This window comes from Anastrepha ludens, chromosome 4 (genome assembly GCF_028408465.1).
Source record: "Anastrepha ludens isolate Willacy chromosome 4, idAnaLude1.1, whole genome shotgun sequence".
NCBI classification, from domain to species: domain Eukaryota; kingdom Metazoa; phylum Arthropoda; class Insecta; order Diptera; family Tephritidae; genus Anastrepha; species Anastrepha ludens.
Window position 1 is genome coordinate 117199114 of NC_071500.1, and position 26240 is coordinate 117225353.

The 26240-nt window shown below is 39.5% G+C and overlaps 1 protein-coding gene across 5 annotated transcripts; it reads left to right on the forward strand.

Moving 5' to 3' along the window:
- Positions 1-9123: 9123 nt before the first annotated feature.
- On the forward strand, positions 9124-24998 carry LOC128860808 (heat shock 70 kDa protein 4). Of its 5 annotated transcripts, none has more exons than XM_054098561.1 (8): positions 9124-9253; positions 9884-10149; positions 15883-16183; positions 16251-16904; positions 16979-17545; positions 20194-20289; positions 21090-21290; positions 23196-24998. In XM_054098561.1, exons 2-8 carry the CDS (start codon positions 10043-10045, stop codon positions 23799-23801), a joined length of 2532 nt encoding a protein of 843 aa, XP_053954536.1. In that variant the 5' UTR covers positions 9124-9253; positions 9884-10042; the 3' UTR covers positions 23802-24998. The 5 variants fall into 5 exon arrangements, with proteins under 5 accessions (XP_053954536.1, XP_053954540.1, XP_053954537.1 ...); XM_054098562.1 differs by lacking the exon at positions 9124-9253 and adding an exon at positions 9644-9748; XM_054098564.1 differs by lacking the exon at positions 9124-9253 and adding an exon at positions 9686-9704.
- The last annotated feature ends 1242 nt before the right edge of the window (positions 24999-26240 follow it).

A 26240-nucleotide genomic window follows, 5' to 3' on the forward strand; every position in this document is an offset into this window, starting at 1 on the left:
CATTACAGGGAGCATATGTGACTCATTGTGAAGGTGTTGAATGGGGGACATCAGGAGGCAACCGGTCGCTTTGCCAATGGCAGTGTTTTGGCATGTCTTAAGCTTTATCCACTGCGAATCACTGGTTCCAGGCGACCAGACAGGCGCAGCATAGTTTAGAACCGGTTGGCCAATTGCCTTAAATGTCGATAGCAACAATTCTTTGTCTTTGCCCCAAGTGCTGCCGGCAACTGATTTGAGGACCTTGTTGTGATTTTGGACTTAAGTGGCAATTACGGTTGGGTGCGCAGAGAAGTAGAGCAAACTGTCGAAAATTACACCCATAATTTTGGGATTGTTTACAGTCGGAATTGGTGTGTCATCGACTTTTACCTTGAGGGGTAGTTTGACCTCCTTTATCCAGATGGTAAAGAGGGTCGGCGTGGATTTAGTGGGGGAAAGTTGGATATTCCTCGCAGTGAAAAAGCGAGAAAGGTCGGTGAGGTAGATGTTCACTTTGGAGCAGAGGTCATCGATGTCATTGCCAGACGCCATTATCATGCAGTCGTTCGCGTAAGAGACCAGGGAGACTGTTGTTGTTGTAGCAGCATAAACATTCCCCATATTTGCATGCGGAGAATGCTGCTGGAGTGACAGTCCTTGGCCGGATATAAATCCGGGTCGTTTCGGTAACGTAGAACGGACTGTCGTGGAAACGCTGACGAGGGAGACTCCCTCTGGTGGCTGGGGGAGGTTCGAGATGTAGCAGTTGAACAGCAAGGCTGAAGGGACACCATCCAGCGGAACACCTGGCGTAAACTTCCTCTGTTTAGATGTATGGTCACGAAAGCTCACTGACGAATGACGACCGCTCAGATAGTTTGCGGACCACCTCTTCAGCCCCTGGGAGTGTCGACTAATAAATATCATCTAGTGGCTGACAGTGTCGAAAGCCTTCTTCAAGTCCAACGCTACTAGGGCAGTCCTCTCGCAAGGGCGGTTTTGGTTAAGCTCGCGGTTTATCTGGGCGCTTATGGCGGTGAGTCCTGTGGTGGTGCTGGGCACTCTTCGGAAACCATGCTGATGTGGGGCTGGGGCCAGGTGGTCCGACGAAGTGCAACCGTTAAAGGTGATGGCCACCTATCGTTGTGCTTCGTCGGGTTCGACAGGGACCTTACGGTGGACCAGACCGTAAAGAAAGCAACTTTTGAAGATTGTTAGTAGCCAGTGTGCTAGATATCCGGCGGCTTTTTGCAGTTCCACTGGGTAAATGCCATCTGGACCCGGTGATTTAAAAAGTTTAAAACTTTCAATCGCCCATAAGAGCTTATCTTCAGATATAGCGTCTATTCTGACTTCACGACATTGTACTGTATCTTCCATGTCATGTCCAGTAATGTCTGAGCAGCCTGGAAAATGAGTGTCAAGTAAAGACTCTTTACTGGGTGTAGTGAAAGTACCATCACTTTTCTGTAGCTGTTCCCAATTTTGAGGACTTCCCGCTAAAATCTTACGAAGTCCGGAGGTCTCAATTGTCCCCTCAACCTCTTCTCAAAAGGATTTCCAAGATTGCCTTTGGAAATTTCTGATTTCCTTCTTGTAGATTCTCAGAGCTTTTTATAGTCTTTCCAATCTTCTGCGAGACGTGTCAGAACAACGACGAGTCAAAAACAAAAGTAGCGTCTAACACTTCCTGTCTATTACTAATGACAAAAGTAGGTTTATTACCTTTATTGCAAATCTGTAGTTTAGTTCCTATCAGATAATCAAAGAGACACTCTCCTCTAGCGTTAGTATCAGTACTGCCCCATATCTCGTGATGCGCATTTACATCCGCATCAATAATTAACTTTGCGCCAAGCTTCTGCGCCTGCGCTACCAGATCTTTGAATATTAATCTCGGTAGCTCCTCATGGTCATGTGCGAGGTAACAGAAAGATAGCCACATCCGTTCATTTCCCGACTCCAGGCTAATGGTCAATTGATCGGTGTCGCTGTAATTAGAGAGCATGAAAGCATTTATCCCTTTTCTTATTAGTACGGACGCTCTAGGATTACCTTTGTTGCGAGCATACATCAGTTTATATTTTTGAGTCCTTAGTCCGCACACAAGTCCATGTGATACCCATGGTTCTTGAATCAGGACAATATGAGATTGGCGGACGCAGCCTTTGAGTGGTGTAGGTTAATTTGAAGAAGATCATGGTTACTGGCCTTCCGCTCACCACCGTCATGTTAGGATCATCTGAGTCTGACGCCAGTAACTCTTTCTCATCAGTGAGAGTAGTATCAAGTACTCTATCTAACAAGGAAGAGATACTGCCGTCAGCAGATGCCTTTCGTAGCGCAGTAGCAGTGTTGGGACCGGAGCCAGATTCCGCCGTGAGGGCTATCTCAGCTCCAACCGGCTTCATTAAATTAGACGTCTTGTCCTTATTATAGACCCTCAGTGTTATGGACGAAAACCCATAACTTCTATACCGTCAGATCGCGCCAGTGCGTCCATCGAGTCCTTGCAGATTACGAAAGTAGCGCTTCGGTACTCACCCTTGGGATCGTCCAGCTTTGTGACCTTCCAAAACGATGTAGGAAGCTCCGGGTTACATACCCGAAGCATTTCAAGGATCCTCTGAGGGAAACTGCTCCTTATTTTTTTTTTGTATGTTCTCTGCCGGAACTACCCAGATTTATATTCGCCCAAAGACTGTTACTCAAAAATGTTGCAATACTTTACATTATTTTCCAATATAATCCGTAAAATAAATTTCTACAAGAACAGCATCGAAAGTCTTCACGAAAATATCCCTACGGATTTGATTTTTTTATACAAATTATTTCTTTCTAATAAGGAAGGTTTGAAATATGTACACGTGTATAAGTACTAACGCCAAATCTTCGAACGTACGGAAAGCAATTACTTGTATGTCGCGATGTCTGAATTTGGTATCCCCGCAAAACTAATATGGCTACGCAAGATGACGTTGCTCAACACCAGCAGCGCTGTCAGAATTGGGGAGGATCTCTCCGAACCGTTTGATACCAAACGTAGTTTCAGACAGGGTGACTCGCTGTCGTGTGACTTCTTTAACCTGCTGTTGGAGAGCATCGTACGAGTCGCAGAACTTAATTGCTCAGGAACAATATTTTATAAGAGCGTACAATTGTTGACGTATGCCGATGACATTGACATCATTGGCCATAACAACCGCACCGTTAGTTCTGCCTTCTCCAAACTGGATAAAGATGCAAAGCGAATGGGTCTGGTGGTGAACGAGGACAAAACGAAGTACCTCAAACAAACCTGTCATCAAACAAACAGACGGCGCACTCGCGTATCGGCACCCACGTCACTGTTGACAATTATAATTTTGAGGTAGTAAAAGACTTCGTGTAATTAGGAACCAGCATTAACACCGATTACAATGTCAGCTATGAAATCCAACGTAGAATCTCTCTTGCCAACAAGTGCTACTTTGGACTAAGGAGGCAACTGAGTAGGAAAGTCCTCTCTCGACGAACTAAACTAACACTATACAAGGCTCTCATCATGCCCGTCCTAACGTATGGCGCAGAAGCGTAGACGATAACAACATCCGATGAAGCGACGCTTGGAGTGTTTGAGAGAAAGATTCTGCACAAGATTTTTGGACCTTTGAACGTTGGCAGCGGCGAATATCGCAGGCGATGGAACGATGAGCTGTATGAGCTTTACGACGACATAGACATAGCGCAGCGAATAAAGATCCAGCGGCTATGCTAGCTAGGTCATGTTGTCCGAATGGATACAAACGCTCCGGCTCTGAAAGTATTCGATGCGGTACCAGCTGGTGGTAGCAGAGGAAGAGGAAGGCCTCCTCTGCGTTGGAAAGATCAGGTGGAGAAGGACTTGGCTTCACTTGGTGTGTCCAACTGGCGCTGGTTAGCACGAGAAAGAAACGACTGGCGCGCTTTGTTAAACTCGGCCTAAATCGCATAAGAAGAAGAAGTATAAGTAGTAATATATGAATGTACATACATTCGGTTTTTTATTTAAATTTACATGGGTATAGTCAGTCAGCCGAATGGGTTGGTGCGTGACTACCATTCGGAATTCAGAGAGAACGTAGGTTCGGTGAAACACCAAAATTAAGAAAAAGTTGTTTCTAATAGCGGTCACCCCTCGGCAGGAAATGGCGGATCTCCGAGTGTATTCCTGCCGTTCGGAATCGGCTTGAAACTGTAGGTCCCTCCATTTGTAGAACAATATCAAGAAAAAGGAGGAGTCAAACACCCAAAAAGGGTGTACGCGTCAATTATATGTATACATATATATGTAGCGAACGGGTGTGCGCCCTTCGATTCCGCAAGGGGCTCACAGCTGCTGCGGCTCGCTTCATCCCCGCTGGAAGGCTCGAGGACATACGTCCTTATTTCCCAGCCGAAGCAGCCAGTTTACCAAACGAGCGTGACCACCTACGCCAGGTCGATCCCGCGGATCCCCGCATAAATGATCTCAATTTGGAGATCCGGCAACTGGTTGATCAACATAAGCGGCGAAATGGGTTGAGCACCTGAAGACCTGCAATTTCACCACTGAGTAAGCTCTGGTCCGCCGTAAGGTCCCTGTCGAACCCGACGAAGCACAACGATAGGTGGCCATCACCTTTAACGGTTGCACTTCGTCGGGTTCGACAGGAACCTTAGATAGAGTACTTGATACTACTCTCACTGATGAGAAAGAGTTACTGGCGTCAGACTCAGATGATCCTAACATGACGGTGGTGAGCGGAAGGCCAGTAACCATGATCTTCTTCAAATTAACCTACACCACTCAAAGGCTGCGTCCGCCAATCTCATATTGTCCTGATTCAAGAACCATGGGTATCACATGGACTTGTGTGCGGACTAAGGACTCAAAAATATAAACTGATGTATGCTCGCAACAAAGGTAATCCTAGAGCGTCCGTACTAATAAGAAAAGGGATAAATGCTTTCATGCTCTCTAATTACAGCGACACCGATCAATTGACCATTAGCCTGGAGTCGGGAAATGAACGGATGTGGCTATCCTTCTGTTACCTCGCACATGACCATGAGGAACTACCGAGATTAATATTCAAAGATCTGGTAGCGCAGGCGCAGAAGCTTGGCGCAAAGCTAATTATTGATGCGGATGTAAATGCGCATCACGAGATATGGGGCAGTACTGATACTAACGCTAGAGGAGAGTGTCTCTTTGATTATCTGATAGGAACTAAACTACAGATTTGCAATAAAGGTAATAAACCTACTTTTGTCATTAGTAATAGACAGGAAGTGTTAGACGCTACTTTTGTTTTTGACTCCATTATTAACCGAATCAGGAACTGGAAAGTTTTGGAAGAACATTTCTTCTCTGATCATAGATATATCTCGTTTGAGGTTAGTAAAAATCTACCGAAACCTAAGCCTGGTAGAAATATCAGGAAAACAGACTGGGAAAAGTATGTAGATTGTATCAGGGTTACCCTAGGAACATGTGTCCATCTGTGGTACCACAAAGCATAGAACGACTAGAAAATTTGGTGGTCAAGATTACCTACAAGATGAATGCTGCCTTAGCGGAAGCCTGTCCCATAAGAAGACTGAGGGGTAAACCCAAGCCTAAGTGGTGGACGGTTGAACTAAGCAAGCTTCAAAAAACAAGCAGAAGCGCTTTTAATGAGGCAAGAAAAACACGTTTCGCAGAAGATTGGAAAGACTATAAAAAGCTCTGAGAATCTACAAGAAGTAAATCAGAAATTTCCAAAGGCAATCTTGGAAATCCTTTTGAGAAGAGGTTGAGGGGACAATTGAGACCTCCAGACTTCGTAAGATTTTTGCGGGAAGTCCTCAAAATTGGGAACAGCTACAGAAAAGTGATGGTACTTTCACTACACCCAGTAAAGAGTCTTTACTTGACACTCATTTTCCAGGCTGCTCAGACATTACTGGACATGACATGGAAGATACAGTACAATGTCGTGAAGTCAGAATAGACGCTATATCTGAAGATAAGCTCTTATGGGCGATTGAAAGTTTTAAACTTTTTAAATCACCGGGTCCAGATGGCATTTACCCAGTGGAACTGCAAAAAGCCGCCGGATATCTAGCACACTGGCTACTAGCAATCTTCAAAAGTTGCTTTCTCTACGGTCATATACCTCTTAAGTGGAGGCAAGTCAAAATTGTTTTCATTCCAAAACCTGGTAGAAACTCACATACCCATCCGAAAGACTTAAGACCGATATCTCTGTCTTCTTTCCTATTGAAAACTTTAGAGAGGTTGATAGAATTTCACTTAAGCCTAACTATAGATAGAAATCTTATATCTTCGTCACAACATGCTTACACGAAAGGGAAATCGGTAGAGACAGCTCTACATAACCTTATTGACACGGCAGAGAGTTCACTGCACAAATAGGAATTTACTTTAGCCGCTTTCCTTGATATTGAAGGGGCCTTTGACAATGTCGAAGGGGGGCAACTACTGCAGCACTCACTGATCTTGGGGTAGAACCGGTAGGCTTCATTGGCAAAATGCTAAAAAGCCGAATCATTGAAGCGAAACTAGGAGAATCGGTGCTCAGGAGATTGGTTAGTAGAGGTACACCGCAAGGTGGGGTCCTCTCACCGTTTTTATGGAACGCAGTTGTAAATAAACTTCTGTTAATACTGGAATCGGTGGGCTGTAACGTGATAGCTTACGCCGATGATGTTGTTATTGCTGTCTCTGGTAAAATTGTATCTACATTAAGAGACCTAATACAAAATGCTCTAGATATACTTTCTAGGTGGGCTGAAAAGTGTGGTCTAGGAGTCAACCCAGACAAAACCCAACTCATATTGTTCACGAGGAAGCACAGAATCCCTCAGCTAAGTCCAATTACGCTCACGGGGGAAGCTCTTGTGATCTCGGAAGAAACCAAGTACTTGTGACTAAACATAGATGGAAAACTGACTTGGAAGTCAAACATCTTTGAAAGAGTTAGGAAAGCGAACCTAGCTTTTTATGCCGGTAAGAAAGTTTTAGGTAAGACCTGGGGAATCAAACCTAAGGTTGCTCATTGGCTTTACACTGCTGTCGTCAGACCCATTCTTCTATATGGAAATGTTGTCTGGTGGTGTGCTATGCAGAAAAAAACCTATTCTAATTTATTGAACAAGGTGCAGAGATCAGCGGAATTAGCAATATGTGGCGTCATGAAAACCACGCCATCCATGGCTTGGGACATCATGCTACATCTGCCACCCCTAGATCTCTTCTGCAAATACTCAGCGGGCTGCTCCGCTTTAAGGCTGAAAGCGAGCTCACAATGGAGGACTGTCACCCATGGACATTCAACCATCTTAGACTCCTACACGAATATACCCATTGACTGTGATTATCACTCTCCCATTCTTTGCTTCGAAAGGAATTCCCTCATGAAAATCCCTTCTAGACTGGAATGGCTTGAAGAAGATTCAACACCCAACCCACCCTTTAAGATCTACACGGACGGTTCTAAAACGGACACCGGTGTAGGATCAGGGTTATTTTGCGAAGAGCTTTCTATTAGTGAATCCTTTGAACTACCGGATCAGTGTAGTGTTTTTCAATCGGAAATAAACGCTATTCATGAAGCCTTAAAATGGTTAAAGATAAACAGAATATCATCAACGGATTTCTGCATTCCATCGGACAGCTAAGCTGCCCTGCGAGCCCTGGATGCATTCCAAACAACATCAAGAAGTGTCTTACGTTGTCGCCAATCTCTAAATGAGATGGCCAAACAATATCGAATAATATTATGCTGGGTTCCAGGCCACAGAGGTATACCAGGGAACTGTAGGGCAGACCAACTTGCAAGAGATGGAGATACCTCTCGCAACTTGTAAGCTTCTCATTAAGGACGCACTAATCAGTTCAAAGATGGATTAGCGCTAACACCTGTGAAATTGCTAGGCAAACATGGCCAAGGCTAAACTTACGTCTGTCCAAGAGTATCATAAAACTGAGTAGATTTCAAATCAGAACCTTAGTAGGAGCCCTCACAGGGCATTGTCTCATAGGAAATCATGCAAGGAGATTAGGGGTTTACACGCATGATTTCTGTCGTAGCTGCAGAAATGAGGAGTTGGACACAATTCAACACCTTTGTTGCTCTTGCCAGAAGCAGGAACCGATTTTTAAAATCCTACTTCTTAACGAATATAGATAATCTATACACTTTAGGTATCTACAACCTTTTACGCTTTGTCAAAAGGTCAGGAAGGTTCAATATGGAGAGGGAAATGTAGCCCAGTCTAAGCGGCATCTATGAGCGATGCGGCTGCCAAGCCTAACCTAACCTAACCTAAGGGAACATAGAAATGCACAAGCATTCGTCAATTTAATTTCATACAGAAACCAAAAACTGAGCAGAGCCAATGTACTTGTACATAATTCACTGTAATTAGCTCTGTTAAGAAGTACCTCGCTGTCGAGTTGAGCGAGGTGAAGAAGTCTTGGCAGTTTCACTTCATTTTTGACAATTCACACTATTCGTAGCTCGTGCGACTTCTCTATACATTAACGTTCTCTGCTTCTTCTTCACAAACAAGTAATTCCCCTTCCTTTCGCATTCGTGTATTCTATCATTCTTTAAATTCACCATAACTTTTTGAAGTCCAATAAAGTAGACTCGACTAAGCATTAGCACATGTGAAGAGAATTGAGCGAATTTGACAGAATCAACTGATGGGTTGACGTAACAGAGGATGTTTCAACTGATTGGATGAGCGTGTGAATACATATGAAATGATTGTGAAGAATTCGACTGGCAATAAGTTCGTGTTAGTTTGCTTAGTTGTTATCTGAATAACGACTGTTTGGACGAGTGTGTGAATACATGTGAAATGATCGTGCAGGATTCGGCTGCGAATCTCCAGTGACATGGTAGCCGAAGTTCCCATTAATATTTTGTTTTTCATCATATTTATTGACCAAACCTTGTAAATCTATCATCTTTGCGTTACCGTAATATACTCAACCCAGCCTCTGTATGTTATTAACCATGGTGTATAACGATTTAAATACAACCCTGACTTAGCTCCATCTGCAGTGCTTCTATATCTTTCTAGAACAAAAATGTCCTATGGGAAATTTCCACAATCATTCAGCAATAGAAATGAAAGGTGAAAAGTAATATTTAGTACTCAAGAAAACACGCTAAAGAGAAGAAATAATTGTGTAGATTTATTTTTTGCTATTGATCACATCCACTTTTAAAAAGTGAAAATCTTTTTTATGAAAAAGGTATTTCAAATAACGATATTAGAACATCGGCAAATTAGTTAGGCTGGGAGAATTGTGAAAATGTAAAAAAAATTGCCAGCTGCAGAATATAAAGTTAAAATAAGCAAATGTGAAAAGAAGATACATACCAATTACATGGTTGAAGAAACTAGTAAAATAATAAAACTTGTTTCTATATATTTTTAATTAAAGAAACTCTGTGAAAATTAATTGTTTATCGCAGTGTGAAATGTGTTTAATAGAAAAACATTTAGGAAAATTTCAGAAAAGTGATTGCAAAATAAATAATTTACTAGTTAGCTTGAGTTGTCTCATATGGTAAGAAATTATTTGGGGAGTGGGGAAGAATATCGGTCCGGCGCAAGCTTCACATTTTTCTATCCACATGTTCGGTTTGGGGCGAGATTTTAGTTAGTGTGAATTGAATCGCGTGGTGGTAGATGATAAATAGGTTTGTCAAAAGTTGACTTGAAACTTCTGGAAAGAAATAAAATCGTAAATATTTTCAATCACTTTTCCTAATTTTCCTGGATGACTACTGACATTTGATTTATGTTGAAAACGTAAAAAAATTGAACAAAAATTTCCTAGTGTTGAAATTTGATTTTTTTTATTGTCAAAAAATTGTAGAATTTGTGACTCATTTTGCGGAAAGGAAAACTACTAGCTGTAATCTTTAGGAAAACCTGGAACATCGGTTGAAACTCTGATCGTCGGTACTGACGCTAGAATAGAAGTCACTAACAAGTATTTAACTGCGGAATTTGTGAAAATTAAGGCACTGGAAAAATGTCTGTGATTGGAATTGATTTTGGTAATGAGTCTTGCTACGTTGCTGCGGCCAAGGCTGGTGGTATTGAAACGCTCGCAAATGACTATAGTTTGCGTGCAACACCGTAAGTATTACTTCATTAACTTTTTTTAAAATTTGTCATAGTTATTATCGAGGGAAAAAATAATGCATGTTGCCATTGCCATTGATTCAATTTGAGGTTAGGTTGGTTTTCTTATCGCTGTTTTTTGTCTTTGCGAATAGCGTAGAATAAAAGAACGAATTAATGGTCGTGTGCAAATATCCCAAATGTTACATCTATAAAAACTTCGATATATGTGATTATTTCGTAGTAATCATTTTTACTATGAATGCATATTTTAATATATTTTATACACATGCACATAATCAAGAAACAATAATTTTGACAATCTAGACTATAAAGAAGTAAAAACGCACTCAGAAGTTTACCACCATTAGTTCATAGCGTTTTCAATGTCGACGGTCGAATGTGCGTGTCGGGGATTGATGCCGAATATTTATTTTTACTTTATAAAGTTCTTCATAAGTTAATACCGTTATTACATAAACTTATAATACAACACAGCGGTGGCATCTTACGCCAAATATCTTGTTCCGTTACAGCAATCCAATTTGCGCAAAAGGGCCGCATTATGATACTTGAGGATCGACCAAAGGTAACCTGTTTTTTGGTCGTCGGTTGAAAGGAATAGTTATTATAATGCCGCACGCTCTGAAAAAAGGAGGATATTAAGGAGAGGTAGAGGTGTTTATCTCCATCCTAAAATTGAAAAACGCACTCTCCGTTTAGTTTTTAATTAATTTGATGTTAAAATTTTGTAATTTAGTGAAAAGTTAGTGCGGCCAGACATTATTTGGCCTATTGCCTGTGCTATAAAATTTTCGTTTTCTTTTCTCAGTTCATTCATAGGGTATCGCTTTTTCTTCAGACATTTGTACTGGAACCAGGCGAAAGTGTGGCATTTTCTACCCTTTACAACTTTACAAAAAGGGTGGGCGAGCGTTGGTCAATTGTTTTTTGTTTGTTTGAATATACAGGTTCGTCAAAATAGTTGTACACAAATTTTGTTATAAAAAAGGGAACTAAATCGGTATTTTTCATTATATTCAATATATAATTTGTGGTTATTGCATATAAATTTGTACATATGTATGTATCTGTTAACATAGTAGGCTATAAGTGTTTATAAACTAGGGGCGTTAAATGAATTTTTTATATTAGATGAAAAGCAATGCAAACGAAATTGAATTAATTTCCCTTAACCGTATATTATTATAAACTCAAACTGAAATCGCCGTTGTCTTTGCGATGTTGCTAACAATCACCGTGAAGCCCTGTTTTCGCCAATCGTTATGGGCTTTTTCAGGTGAACACAAATTTATCGCTGGATGTTAGCAGTACTTCTCCTGGGATGACAATAAACCGATCATCCCATCAATCTGGCTAGTAGTATTTCGCACTTTATTTCTCCTGGTAACGTTTTCTAGATCTAGAGTGCAATTTTTTCCTTTCGATATTATTGAATCGTGTTAACTAAAGTAAAGCGTTGTAGGAATACTCCAAATTCTTTATTTTTTTACTTACTCACCAGTTGCAATATAAAAGACATATATGGTTGCCAACGCATGGTTCTTAAGTTACGTTGTCAATGACTTTTAAATTACCTGCATGAGCTGAGCTGCGAAAGTGAATCTCTGATCAAACCAGGGCTTTTTGTAAAAATGGTTGACTAGAGGTCACTCGATTGTCGGCATAAATTGACATTTAGACCCAGTCAAATCGCATCGCAACCTAGCAGCAACGATTCAATTAATCGTTTACTTCCTAATATCATATTTGATAACTTGTTGCTATTTGAATAGTGGTGTAAGTGTGCTCACGGCTGCGATTTGAAATATGTTCTAATTTTTACAATTTCTCCAATATAGGAGATTTTCATGTTTAATGGTATGTTCGGAATGACATGACGCCAAATTGTTTGTAGCAAACTATAAACTAATACACATTTTCGTGTGCTCCAGCAATCTTTGTCGTATTTATAGTATTTTTTGTATTGGTATTTATATTAGATTCTCATTGGTTTTTGTACTAATATTCCTATTCGTTGTTGTTGTTGTTGTTGTAGCAGTACCTTTGCCCTGCCAGTTCGTCTTCGTCTAGCTCATCTAACGGTAGGCCCAGGAAACAAGCTGTTTCGACGGGTTGGGTCCAGATGGAGAGGGGTGTTAGATGAGTGGATTTAATGGGGCATGTGAAAAGGTGGTTAGTGTCGAGCAGGGTGCCTTCACATGCTGGACATATGTTAAGTATGTCAGGGTCGATTCTGGATAAGTAGGAGTTAAACCTGCTACAATATCCAGAACGTAATTGTGTCAAGGTTACGCGGGACTTTGCTCTGCCAATTGCTGTCCCCTACGATCGTTTGGCAGGCTTAAATGCCAAATATCGTGATGCGCATTGAAGTCACCTACAACCAATCGGTTTTCTCCTCTGATGACCGCACCTATATCAGGGTGATATCCTGCCGGGCAGCAGGTGACAGGGGGTATGTAAATATTATATATTTCGAGCTCGGAATCGCCTAACCGGACAGCTATCCCTTGACACTCTAAGGTGCTGTCCCTGCGGCCTCCATCAATGAGACGATACTGCACTGTGTGGTGGACTATAAACGATAGGCCACCACCATTGCCTCGCTCGCGATCGCGTCTCTGCACGTTATAGCCATCCCTGGTGATCAGAGAGGACCTAGCGTGCAGCTTGGTTTCCTGGACCTCAGCTATTGTGATACTGTGTCGGCTCATGAAGTCAACTATCTCGTCGACCTTGCTCGTGAGTTCGTTGCAGTTGAATTGAAGAAGCCTGAAGCTTCTTGGTAAGGTCGTAGGAACTCGGCGGGTAGGGGACGCGTGTGGTTGCCTACGTTGAGCCTGCTGTGCAATCCGCTGTAGTTGTTGGGGCCTGATGATGGTGGGTGGCCGCGCCACGGGGGGGCGGTTGCGGCTGCAGAGCTCTGCAGCAGAGGGCAACGAAGTCACGTGTCCACTCACGGGTGCTGTGCAGGCCAGAGCACCTCCGAAAGTGGCACCAGTCATTGCAAGAATTGCACTGGCCTGTTGTCAGGTTCCGAGGGACCCTGGTCTGACACACGGAGCAGACTGTGCGGGGAACCAAGAGCTGCTGGTTTGTCCCCGCACTGGGAAAGGAGCCGGAGGGTTGTGGGTCATTGGGGGAGTTGTGTTGCGCCTTAGAGCTCCTTACCGTTCAGGTATTGTTGATGGCGGCAATTTGAAGTGCCGGCACTGAGGACGGTAGCGCCGTTGAGGCAGGGGCCGCCTGACGGCGGGAGCAACACGTGACCACAAACTTTGTGGACCACTCCCTATGAGTCTTAAGGCCTGAACAGGTCTTAAGATGGCACCACCCGTTGCACTTATTGCACCTAACCGAGGTGTAGTTCGGGTGGAGGCGTTTGTGGCAGACGCAGCAGTAAAATACCTCTGGTCCAGGGTTGGGTTCGACGCCAGCCCTGAAGAGAAGTATTTCAGCAAACGTGCTGCAAGGGATTGCTCCTGTGACGAGAGATTGGGGGTGGGATACGGTACACTAGACAGGGCTAGTTTACTGGGGCGGCAGCCCTTGGTCGGGAAAAACCCGAGTCATTCCGGTAACGTAGAACCGGGTGCCATGGGAATGAGATATTCGTATGAGCCATGGAACGAAAGCTATTCGTATTAGCTTTCGCATTGGTTTCCACGCTCGACTTGCTCCTTTCTGTATACAAAACAAATGGCGTCAGGGCTTAACAATGTTGCACCAACGGAATTTCAAAAACTAAATCATAATTTTTTTAAGTTACAAACATATATTAGTCCTAGATCGAGGTTTAAAAATACTTCATAACTCTAGCCAAGTTTTATTTTTGATATATTCTAGAGTTCATAGGTTCTCTAGAGTTCTAGAATTCAATAGAATTTACAGGCGAAATGCCCCACGACTATGAAATGCTAGTAACTGTCCATATATAGTACTGTAATAGAATAATTAGGATTGTAATGTTAGAAGAAGTTCCATTTTTCTGAAAGATTAAATTAAAGTTATGTTTTTTTATCAAAACTAATGGTATCATTTCTATACACAAAGCTCGATTAAGGGGTTATACGCAGTTATGAAGCAAATAAAAGACGGGTTGTCAAGGATTTATCCTGAAGAAACTTCAGAATATTTTAATTTGAAAATTTTTGGCGGTTATAAAAGCATCCTTCAAGAACGTAACAAAATTTTTTATTTATGAAAATGTTGATTATAGAACGCGCTGCAGGCGATTTCTGGAACCTCCTTTAAAAAAAGACGATTTACGGTGTACATCGTAACTCAGGATTGGATTATCTGAAATCAAAAAACCAAACAAATTTTGTTAATATATTAGATTATCTAGTAATTAATCGTTCGGCTAACCAAAATAGTGAATTTTCACAAAATGGCAGCTTTTAAAAGAAATGATTTCGATTTTTACTTTAAAATTTGGCCGTAAATTGATTATAAAATGGAAAATAAGTATCAGATTTACAAAAGGAACGATTAATTACTAGAAAATGTATCTTTAAAGATTGAGTTAAAACGGTTGACCGATCAAACAAGCCGTTTTCGAGATATCGTGTACACCGACTTGAAAAAAACACGTTTAAAGTTTCAATACCTACCTTAAAACGTGCCGAGGCATCTCTACATATTTAGGTATAACTCCGAAAGTATTGCTTAGATCTACTTCAAATTTCGTGCGTATACTTTTGAATATATGTACATTACAAAAATGCAATAAAAAAAAATCGATTTTTTTGAAAGTCATAACTGCGTATAACCCCTTAACGGTTAAATTGGCTCCAGCAAGGGCATATTTTTAACCAAGTCGCCTCGGTGATTGAACCGTCGTAGACCAAAAGAAATACATGCATATGTTTGATATGCGCTTTTTGGTGTGAGATACGGTTATTCGTACACGTATCGCTTATACATACACGCATATAGCCATAACTTTTTGCTTATGCTTTAACTGACTTTCATACATAAAAAAATATTTCTAGTTGACTGACGAATACAATGGCCAAGATGACTTGGTACGTTTAAGGCAACGTTTATTGCAATGCGTTCAATGATTCATTTTGTTTTAGCTTTTGACCTTATTCGTATAACCATACAAATTTGACAAGAACAGTAGAGAACGAGTTGGTGTCATAGATTCTAGGGTTTTGCTGAAATCTCTAACTAAAGCCAAATTATGAAGCTGTATTCGATCGATCACTGCACCAATTTACCTCTTGGGAGGGGCAATCGTTGCTGAATGATATGCGTAACATTTATCTTTCATGGCACTCCACAAATAATAATCTGAATTCTAATCACAAATAGGTCGGAAGGAGCTTCTCTACCGAATTTAGGACATAACTTTTTTGCATTTTCGGAAGGTTCTTCATCATATTGCGCGTAGAATTTTAATATTTTCCCACGTTACCAAGTGTAAATTGACCATTTCGTAATCGGCAGATGTTAACCTAACTTTGTATTTTAATACCAATATATTTTAATCGATACATTAAAAACAATCGGTTTCTCAGGTTTCAAACGTTAGAGGGTCCACCATTTATATGTATGGATATTTATTATATAAAACCAACGACTACATTGGCGAGGAGAATTTAATATGGCAAGAAAGGGACGATAGTTTATCTATTAAATTGTTGAGATTGAGCTAAAGCGTTGATTGCTTCCATATCTTAAGATTGAACTGCTACTTAAAGTTACTTTGTTTTTTAGTTCTTTTGTGGCTTTTGATGGGAGGAAGCGTATCATAGGCGTGGCTGCCAAAAATCAACAGGTCACTAATATGAAAAATACAGTGAGTGGTTTCAAGCGTTTATTGGGACGTAAATTCAACGATCCACACGTGCAACGTGAACTTAGCAGCATTCCAACGAAAGTTGATCAACGACCAGATGGCAGCATTGGCTATAAAGTTAACTATTTGGATCAGGAGCAGTACTTTTCTCCCGAACAACTGACAGCAATGCTCTTCACGAAATTGAAGGAAACGTCGACAACTGCTTTGCAAGCACAGGTTTGCTCTAATTCCTTAACAATCCAAAATATTATGAATAACTAGTGTCTTTATAAATGAATTCTAGGTTAATGATTGTGTAATCGCTTGTCCAGCATACTTCACCAATTCAGAGCGCAAAGCATTATTGGATGCTGCTCAAATTGCAGGTCTGAACGTATTGCGTCTCATGAACGAAACTACAGCAACTGCGCTATCATATGGTTTTTATAAGCAAGACTTGCCAGACGATAGCAAACCACGTAATGTCGTGTTTGTTGATTGTGGAAATTCGTGTTTGCAAGTTAGTGTATGCTCTTTTACGAAAGGTAAATTGAAGATGATTGCAAGTGCTTGGGATCAGATTGGTGGACGCGACTTTGATAGTGTTTTGGCGGATCACTTCGCTAAAGAATTTAATGACCGTTATAAACTGAATGCCAAGACTAACCCTCGTGCTTATTTACGTTTGCTTACTGAAATTGAGAAATTAAAAAAGCAAATGTCAGCGAACAGTACTAAGCTGCCCATCAACATAGAATGTTTTATGGATGATGTTGATGTTTCTTCATCAATGCAACGTACTCAGATGGAGGAACTCTGCGCGCATCTATTTAAACGCGTAGAGGTGACATTTATTAAGTTATTACAAGATTCCAAATTATCGTTGGATGATATACACTCCGTGGAAGTTGTCGGTGGTTCTACTCGTATTCCGGCGATAAAACAGCTAATTGAGCAGGTAAAATAGTTAAAAAAAAAAAATACAATAATTTTGAGAAAATATTTAATGCTTAAATATGCTTCGACTAATAGGTCTTTGGCAAGCCTGCTAGTACCACTTTGAATCAGGATGAGTCGGTTTCGCGCGGTGCAGCACTGCAATGTGCAATAATGTCGCCAGCTGTTCGTGTACGTGAATTCGGTGTATCCGATATTCAAAATTATGCCGTGAAAGTGAGTTGGGATGGTGAGGGTTGCCAACCTGGCGGTGAAATCGAAGTATTCCCCGCTTTTCATTCTGCTCCCTTTAGCCGCTTGCTTACTCTGAATCGAAAAGAACCATTCGCAATGACTGTGCAATATGCACAACCGATACCGTTCCCGGACCCAGTTATAGGCAAATGGTTTATAAATGATGTTAAACCAAATGAACGCGGCGAACATCAAGAAGTTAAAGTGAAAGTTCGCATCAATCACCATGGTATTGTGTTGATTTCAAGTGCATCTCTTGTTGACAAGAAAGAAGAAGATGCCTCCAATACCACGAGCAATGCCGGCGAGCAAGGTGCTGCACCCGGTAGTGAAGAAAAGGCTAATACTGGTGATCAACAGCATCAGCAAGCTGGCAATAGCGGTGAGCCGATGGATGTACAGCAAGAGGTAGGTCCATATTTTGCTAATATGCTTTTATAAACTTCATCCCTTTATACCCAATTTGTTTTTACACTTTTGCATTGTGTTCGCTTATGTAAAGTAAATTTATTATTTTTCATTATTTAAAACATATTTCTTATTTTCCGGGGTTTTTTTCGCAATGTATCTATTTTTCAAAGCTTGCAGATCCCGTTCTAAAAATCATACTTTAATAGTGTTCTCTAGCTACATTTGTATATACAATTTCTTCTAATATTCAAAGTGTATGGTTTAACAGGGAAATATTTTATTATATTGTATAATGCCTTCACATCTTTACTTAGTTTTATTGCTGAGGCAAAGTGAAAAATTTTATTCATATTAAGTTTACGTATAAGAAAAGAGATAGAAATTGCAGAAAAAAGATTGACGACATGGGCAGATTCATAGTCAGTTCAAGATTGCTCAACTAATAAAAAATAGTGGTTCTACAAGTGGTGTATCAAAATTGTTCTTAGATATGAACAAATGCATATTTAAAGTGAACGGCAAATAGTTTTTGCAAGTTTTCTTTCGAATGGCAAAAGTGCACTTGGAGGACTGTTCCAAATATTGATAAAGTGTGCGTCCGTCAAGAGTGAACATAATTTGCAGATCTATGAAATAGGACAGCAATTACGGCCACTGCTTGGTGGAATTTGTTCTCTGTTCCATATAACCAGGAAGTACATTTCACAAGTTTCTGCACCTATTTTTCGATAGTTGGGAACTTTTTAGTTTGATTCTTCGGACTTAAACCTCTCAATAACTTATATTTGTGCCTATCGTCACTCCATCGCGACTCAAACAAGTCATATTATGACGGTTCATACGGATTTATTTTTGTTAGCTTTAGAGACAGATTTTGATGCGGCTTGAGTACCAAAGTGGTTTGCAAGTAGTACTAGTTGCAATCTAGTTTCCGATTTAAATGGACTCGAATTGCACTGTTAATATCTGTAAAAAAAGGGAAAATATTAACTCAAAAATAAAGAGCCTATATTTAAGTGGAAAACCACTATGTTAGAAAAATCTTTCTGTATCTATCGCCTTTGGGCACATGCTTTCCAATACTAACATGTTTATACTGTTGTTATTGTAACAGCAAGAACACTCCACATAGATGGATAAGTCGGGGTCGTTCCGGTATCGTAGAACCGACTATTGTGGCAATAATAGTGTTGATACCGTCGGAACCAATAGCTCTGGAAGCTTTTGCCTTACTGATGGCCACCTCAAACACAACCGATTACGGCCGCTTCTCGCGCAGTGCTCGGCTCAATTAATTGCGTCAATTAAAGTCGATGCCGATCTCCAGTGATGATACATAGCATAACCTTCGTAGCGTGAATAATCGGCCGAGGCGACGACGTGGAAGCATGACTGGACAGTCCCCATGACTTTCTTTTCTTTGGATTGCTGTAATGAATCCATTTTTCATCACCCGTCACTAAGCGATGAAGAAACCCCTTCCTTTTTTGCCGCTGGAGTTGTTGTTCACAGGCGAAAAACGACGTACAAAATCCCTTGGTTTTAACTCATAAGGAACGCAAGCCCCCTGTTTCTGAATCATTCCCAAAGCATGCAATCGCTTGGAAATTGATGGGCAAGCTCTTCTTGCGTTTGACACGGATCCTCATTGAGCAATGCCTCCAATTCAGCGTGTTCGAAGGATTTTGGCCTTCCTTCACGCGGACGGTCGTCAACATTAAAATCGCCGTCTTTGAAGCGACGGAACCAATCTCGGCACGTCGTTTCACTTAAAGCAGTATCTCCATAAACTTCTTGCAGCTCTCGATGCGCTTCAGCCGCCGTTTTTTTGTGTATGACGATTATTTGGCACAAAATCAGACATTTTCACAAAACCAACAGTATACCTATGATACCAAAACAAAATCACTAATGTATCGAAGCTGTTTGTTTACCATATGTCTAAGCTTGGTTTATGACGTTTAGGTTATGTTAGAATCGACTAGCACACACTGCTGGCGGCAACTATTGACAAACAGCAAGAACTTAGTTGCTCACCTAATATGTTATATATGTATGTATTTAGTTCATATAATTATTTTTTGGCAATATATTAAATATTTCGTTATTCTGTTTTGAAATATGGTCGCGAAGAAAGGGCCATTTGTATAATTAACCTTTGACTAGCTATCACATCTGTTTTTGTAGGGCCTACTTATAAATTTATGCAAAGTATAAGATTGTTTAAGTGGATAGACTACATAACCATTCAAAAATTGGTATTTCCCCCCTTTTGTTTTCCAGCTATTCTTTATAATTAAACTATTGCAGGTTTTTAATGTTCATTTATATCTATTAGTGCTTGCATGTTTGTATTGATTATATCTGCACATATGCGTTTCGATCATATGCGTTCCCCCATCATGTATGCACTTATCTTCATATATGTATTTAAAACTGTGGCAGCTGTCTTCTTGACACGCCTCTTTTTCTTACTGACTAAACTCATACTATTAGTGTTCTCATATTCCTTACTGTTAACTTCCTTTACGCTTAAGAAATTTTTGTCTGGTCCCCGAAATAATTATGCTAAAGTCTATTGAGTTGGTAATGTTATTACAACAGTATTACAATTGACTCATATGTTGTTTTATATAATTGCGTAGGCATGTTATGATAATGAAGATGATAATAATACATCAACAGCCTCATCACCTGGAGGACAAGGGTGGGCTCAGCGGGTCAAGGGCTGGTTTAGTTCGGTACGTTTTTTCTAGTAATAACAAAAATTAAATACTGAAATAAGGAAATAAAAACTCATGAGTCTCCTAAAAAAATAAGATATTATTGATTGAATTGATTTAATTAAAATTTTATCTAAATTCAGAAAAATCCTGATATTTTTATTCAATGATTACAATAATAAGAATTTTTTGTACAATACATTTGTCAAAATGAGAAAGAAGACCGCTCACAAGCCATGCCTACGCCCTGTGTGCTCCACCTTTATTAAATTTACATTTGACGTTATTAATGTTTTTTAGTAAAATGAATGAAGACTTTACGATTTTAAGATTTAAATTTGGAGTCAATGATTTTCAACCACAGCACCCACGTAGTACGATATTTATTAATAATAATCTTTAAAGAATGCTTACAATTTTCTTTTAGAAACTATCATAGACATATAAATGTTAATTCTAATTTTAAATAAAATAAAATACTTATCTGTACTTACCTATATGAACAAATTTCTGTTCTTTATATTTTCAAAACATGTATGTATTAGCAACAGTTAGCTCATTTGTGAAATGATTTCGTCTGTACGAATGACATGGAATAATTTCTATAAGTTTATAACACTTTAAAAGTAGCTGCAGGGCTCTATTTGTGACTTTGCATAAAATCGTATTCATTTGGAAATAACGATGTTTATATAGGCTGTTGCTGTTTGAGCTGTTTCCTTCCTTTGCTTTCATCTGCACATTATTGTCTTGATAGAGGGCGAATTTATTTAAAATACTGTAAAAGTAAATAAAATATATTAATTTGATTTTTGCAGGGTACTGAGAAGAAAAAGAAGGCCACTAAATTAATTGAGCTTCCAATGGAAGTGAAGACTCATGGTTTCTCAACGCTTGACTTGCAAAACTTGGTTCAACAAGAGGCTAAAATGATTGCAAACGATGCACGTGAGACCCAACGCGTTGACGCTAGAAATGCCCTCGAAGAATACGTGTACGATATGCGTAACAAGCTTCAGGTAAGCCCAAATTTACTGTATCTAAATCGACTAGTTAGGTCTTTTAGGTTCAAACCACTTTTCATCATACTAAACACGACAAAAAATTTATGAATATGAAGTAGTTATTTTCGATATTGTTGTTGTAGCAGTATAAACATTCCCCATACATATATGGGGAATGCCGCTGAAGTGACAGTCCTTGGCCGGATATGAATCCGGGTCGTTCCGGTAACGTAGAACCGATTGTCGTGGGAACGCCGATATTGTTGTGTTAGCTCGTGGTAATGCTTTCACTTTTAAGAAATACTACCGTAGTTAATTTTAAAAACACATACAATAATGCTGGGAAGCAAGCTGAAATTAATGGCTTTATCTATCTATCTAATGGCTTTATTAAAAAAAAAACCAAAAAACCTAGGCGATTTCTGAAATCAGAATGCTATACTAAATTAGAAAAAAACTCATAATTTTTATAGTGATGACTTAGAAGGAGATTTCGAGGAAGTTCAGATGTGTATACAATAATTGCAAATGAAGTTCGGGCAAAAACCAAAAACAGTTTCTAAAGTCCTTAAATTGTGCCGGAAAGATAACAGGTCACTTCATAAGTTCGTGCGTATTTTACCCCTAATTTCAGGTTTGTACGATTTTTGCATACAAAAAATTATTCGCGGAATATAACGGAACTATTTATATTTTCTTTGAAATATTGTGCATTCAACAAGTGATTTTAATCGCGATTTTTTTTGTCCTTGGAACCAAAATACGCTTCGATATCCTTTTTTATAGCTTCTTTTGAGGAGTAGTTCTTGTTACTCATATGGGATTGAAGTCCACGGAAAAGGTTATAATCACAAGGTGCAATATCTGGAGAGTATGGTGGATGCGGCATTAGCTCCCATCCGAGCTCGTTCAGCTTGCTTAATGTTTGTCTTCCGGTATGAGGTCTTGCGTTGTCATGGTGAAACAAAACTTTGCGTCTATTCACTAAAGACGGTCGATTTTTGTTAAGTGCCTCATTCAGGTTTGATAGCTGATGGGAATAATAAGCATCAGTTATCGCCCAGAAGTACGTTTGGTTCCAGGAGTTCATAATAAACAATACCGGCCATATCCCACCAAATAGGCAGGAGAATCTTCTTGAGGTGAAGGCCATCTCTAGGGGTGGGTTCTGGTGTTTTATCTTTATATAACCATTGGGGTTTGCGAATAGGATTATTGTAAAGGACCCGTTTTTCATCACCAGTAACGATACGGTTCAAAAAACTTTCATTTTCAAGCCGTTGCAGCAGCTGAGAACACACATCCACTCTCTGTTGAAGGTTGGCGACGGAAAGTCTATGCGGAACCCATTTTCCCAGCTTTGAAACCTTTCCCAACTGAACCATGTGCCTGTGAACTGTTTCATGCGATGAATTTAACCTCAGCTATCATATCGACTGTCAAATTTGGCTCAGCTTCCATGAGTTCGAGCAAGGCGTCGGAGTTAAAGACTTCAGGACGACCAGCGCGCGGGGCTTCCTTCACGTCGCAGTTACCACTTCGGAATTTGGGAAATCACTTTTGCGCAGTCCCTACACTCACGGTATCCTCTCCGTGAACAGTGTTTATTTCTGCAGCAGCAGTTGTTGCATTTTTACCACTTTTATAAAAAAAATTACAAAATATGCCTCTTATACGCGTTCGAAGATTCCATTTTATTTTTTAACAACACGTGCTTCTATCCGCGATTAAAATCACTTGTTGAATGCACAATATATCAAAGAAAATATAAATAGTTCCGTTATATTCCGCGAATAATTTTTTGTATGCAAAAATCGTACAAAAGTGAAATTAGGGGTAAAATACGCACGAACTTATGGACTGACCTGATACTCTATTATCAAATCCTGTAAGTAATTTTTGTATTGGGATTTTTTTCAGGGTGGTCCACTTGAACGTTATGTCTTGGAAGCAGATCGTGAAGCAATATGCTCCCAACTTAATGATCTCGAAAATTGGTTGTACGAGGAAGGAGAAGATTGCGATCGCGAAACTTATGTTAACAAATTGAAGGGACTCCATGCCAAAACTGATCCGATTAAAGAACGCGCCAACGATTACGAAAATGCACCTGCTGCTTTCGACGAATTGAATCATACCATCCAAGTAGCACGTGGTGCTATTAATGAATTCAAAAAAGGCGCCCCTAAGTATGATCATCTAACAGAGGCCGAATTCTTGAATATCTCTGAGGCAGTCGACAAAGCACAGAAATGGCTGGACAGTCATATGGGCAAATTTACACAGACACCGCGAATGCATGACAGCCCCGTAAAAGTAGCCGATATACGCCATGAAGTACAGACTTTGAATTCCTGCGTTAATTCGGTGATTAATCGTCCAAAACCAAAACCAGCTTCGAAACCAGCACCTGCGAAAGATGCCAATTCGACGGGTTCGGGGGAGCAGAACGGTGAAAATGCTGAAAAAGAAAATGATAAAGCGGGACATAATCCAATGGATGATGCTACTATGGACGTAGAGTAAAGAAAAAATATGTGCTACTATGGTGGGGGGTTTATAGGACGTACGCAAGTTCGGCCTGACCCATAAATTGGAAAACAAAACAACAACAAGGGGCTTTTCCGTACACATACACACACATACGATTATGGGAGTTTGGGTGGACATGGAGATCAAAGTGGAAGTGAAAAATAAGAATTGGGAAGTTGTCTGCAATGGAGGGCGATGAAAGAAATCAACATAATCTCTGAAGTGAATCAGGAAATAAAATAACCAACAAAACACCATGCGGATTCTGTTGTTATTTACACGCAAATTCAATTGAAAACTATTTCAATATTTATAACAAAAGAAATTAATTATTTTTAATTTTTACTAATTGCTATGCAAAATATGCTAAAATAACAACAAAAAAATATTTGCAAATAAATCAATCCACTAAAGGATAAAATACCAAACAGATTATAATCGATGACATCTTTAAACATTGGTTCACAAAAATGCTTTCTAATTTATTATTTTGTCTAAAGGGGTGTTTGAAAAACGTAGTAATGCTAATTTTATTAATTCTATTGAAAACTAAACATCATCATTATAACTGAAGTTATGTTGGTTTTGTTTTTGCGTACAATATGTTAAAATATTATCACTCAGCTCGCAAGAGCAAATTTTGTATTCGTAGTTTTATTGTGGATTCAGTAAGTAATGAAGAAAACCATTTACATACATACAAATAGTTGACAACTTTTGAAATAATTTAAAATTTATCACTAGAAAAATATGTATGTATGTAAGAACGATTTGGCTTTTACCTGCATTTTTAGAATGTAATAAATTATATTTTCTATAGTAAACCTTAATTCCATCTGTTTCCTCTGATTTCATTAGAGTTACCATTTAGACGCCCGTTGAGGATGCAATACATTACTATACGATGACTTTGATTATTGCCTTTTATTATTACCTTGCTTTATTTTTAGGCTAATGAATGGCTTGGTATTATGAAGTGGTGGCCCAAATACATACGTATTATCACATTGTATAACCTATTCTATTCATTTAATAATTAAAGTTATCTTAATTAATTACTTCGGTATTAATTTCTAGAACTTAGCTCATTTTTTTTCAAATAATAGAAAACTTTAAAAGTTGGACTAAATTGAATTTGTAAAGGGATAAACCTTAATCTAATAAACTAAAATAAATAAGCAACACACACAATTAACTGTTTTTATTGGATGATTGTTTTAATTTGCGTGAATTGTAAGTTACATTCTTCTACTTGGATACAAATTATTTTACCTACTTAGTGCTCTAATTATCTATTATATGGATTAACTTGCGTTTTAGTTTTGTTTTAGAAAAAATATGTTCTATGATCTATAAACAATTTTGATTGACCATTTCTTCAATTTGACATGGAGCATTAACAGACGTGGAGCTTGGGCTACTAAAATTCCATTCATGTACTGCGTGGGCCGTAATAACTGTCGCCCTTTTTTGAAGCTTTGTTTTGTGGAACCAAGCGTTGACATTTTCTCGATATATACCTTCTTCTCAAATATGAACGAGACCTTATCAATAAAACGGTCCGCGGATGACATATGGCAAAAATAAATTTTTTGTTTTTTGGTAGGACTGTTATAAGCTTACATGGCAAATTTCAGCCTGATATGTCACATAGTTTGTTTTCTGTGCTGCTGTAAACAAGTCAAGCTCGAGTGTGTTCTTCGAATTCTCTTTTATGACTTCAATTGTCTCAAAATGTTTTCCACGGAGCAGCAACTTGAGCTTGGGAAACAGGAAAAAGTCACATGGAGCCATATCAGGCGAATACGGTGCTTGCGGAACGATATTAACATTATTTTTGTTCAAATAATCGCGAACAAGACGTCATGTGTGAGCTGGTGCATTATCGTGATGCAAGAACCATGACTTGTTGTCCCACAATTCCTTCCTTTTAAGACGAATGTTCTCGCGCAAACGCTTTAAAACGTCTAAATAATATTAAGCGTTAACCGATTTTGCGATTTGTGCGATTTTCAAGCACAATTTCCTTTACCTTTCCGATGTTTTCGTCGTTTACTGATGTTGCTGGATGACGTTCATGAGGCAAGTTTTCAACCGATGTACGGCCCTCTTTGAACGATTTGTGCCACTGGAAAACACGTGCACGCGATAGAGCAGAGTCTCCATAGGTTGTCTGCAACATTTTTAAGGCGTCTGAAGCCGAAATTTTGTTGGAATAACAAAATTTCAAACAAATTCTTTGTTCAACGTGAATTTCCATCGTTAAATTCGAAGAACACACTCGAGCTTGACTTGTTTACAGTAGCACAGAAAACAAACTATGTGACATATCACGCTGAAATTTGCCATGTAAACTTATAACAGTCCTACCAAAAAAACAAAAAATTTATTTTTGCCATATGTCATCCGCGGACCGTTTTATTGATAACGTCT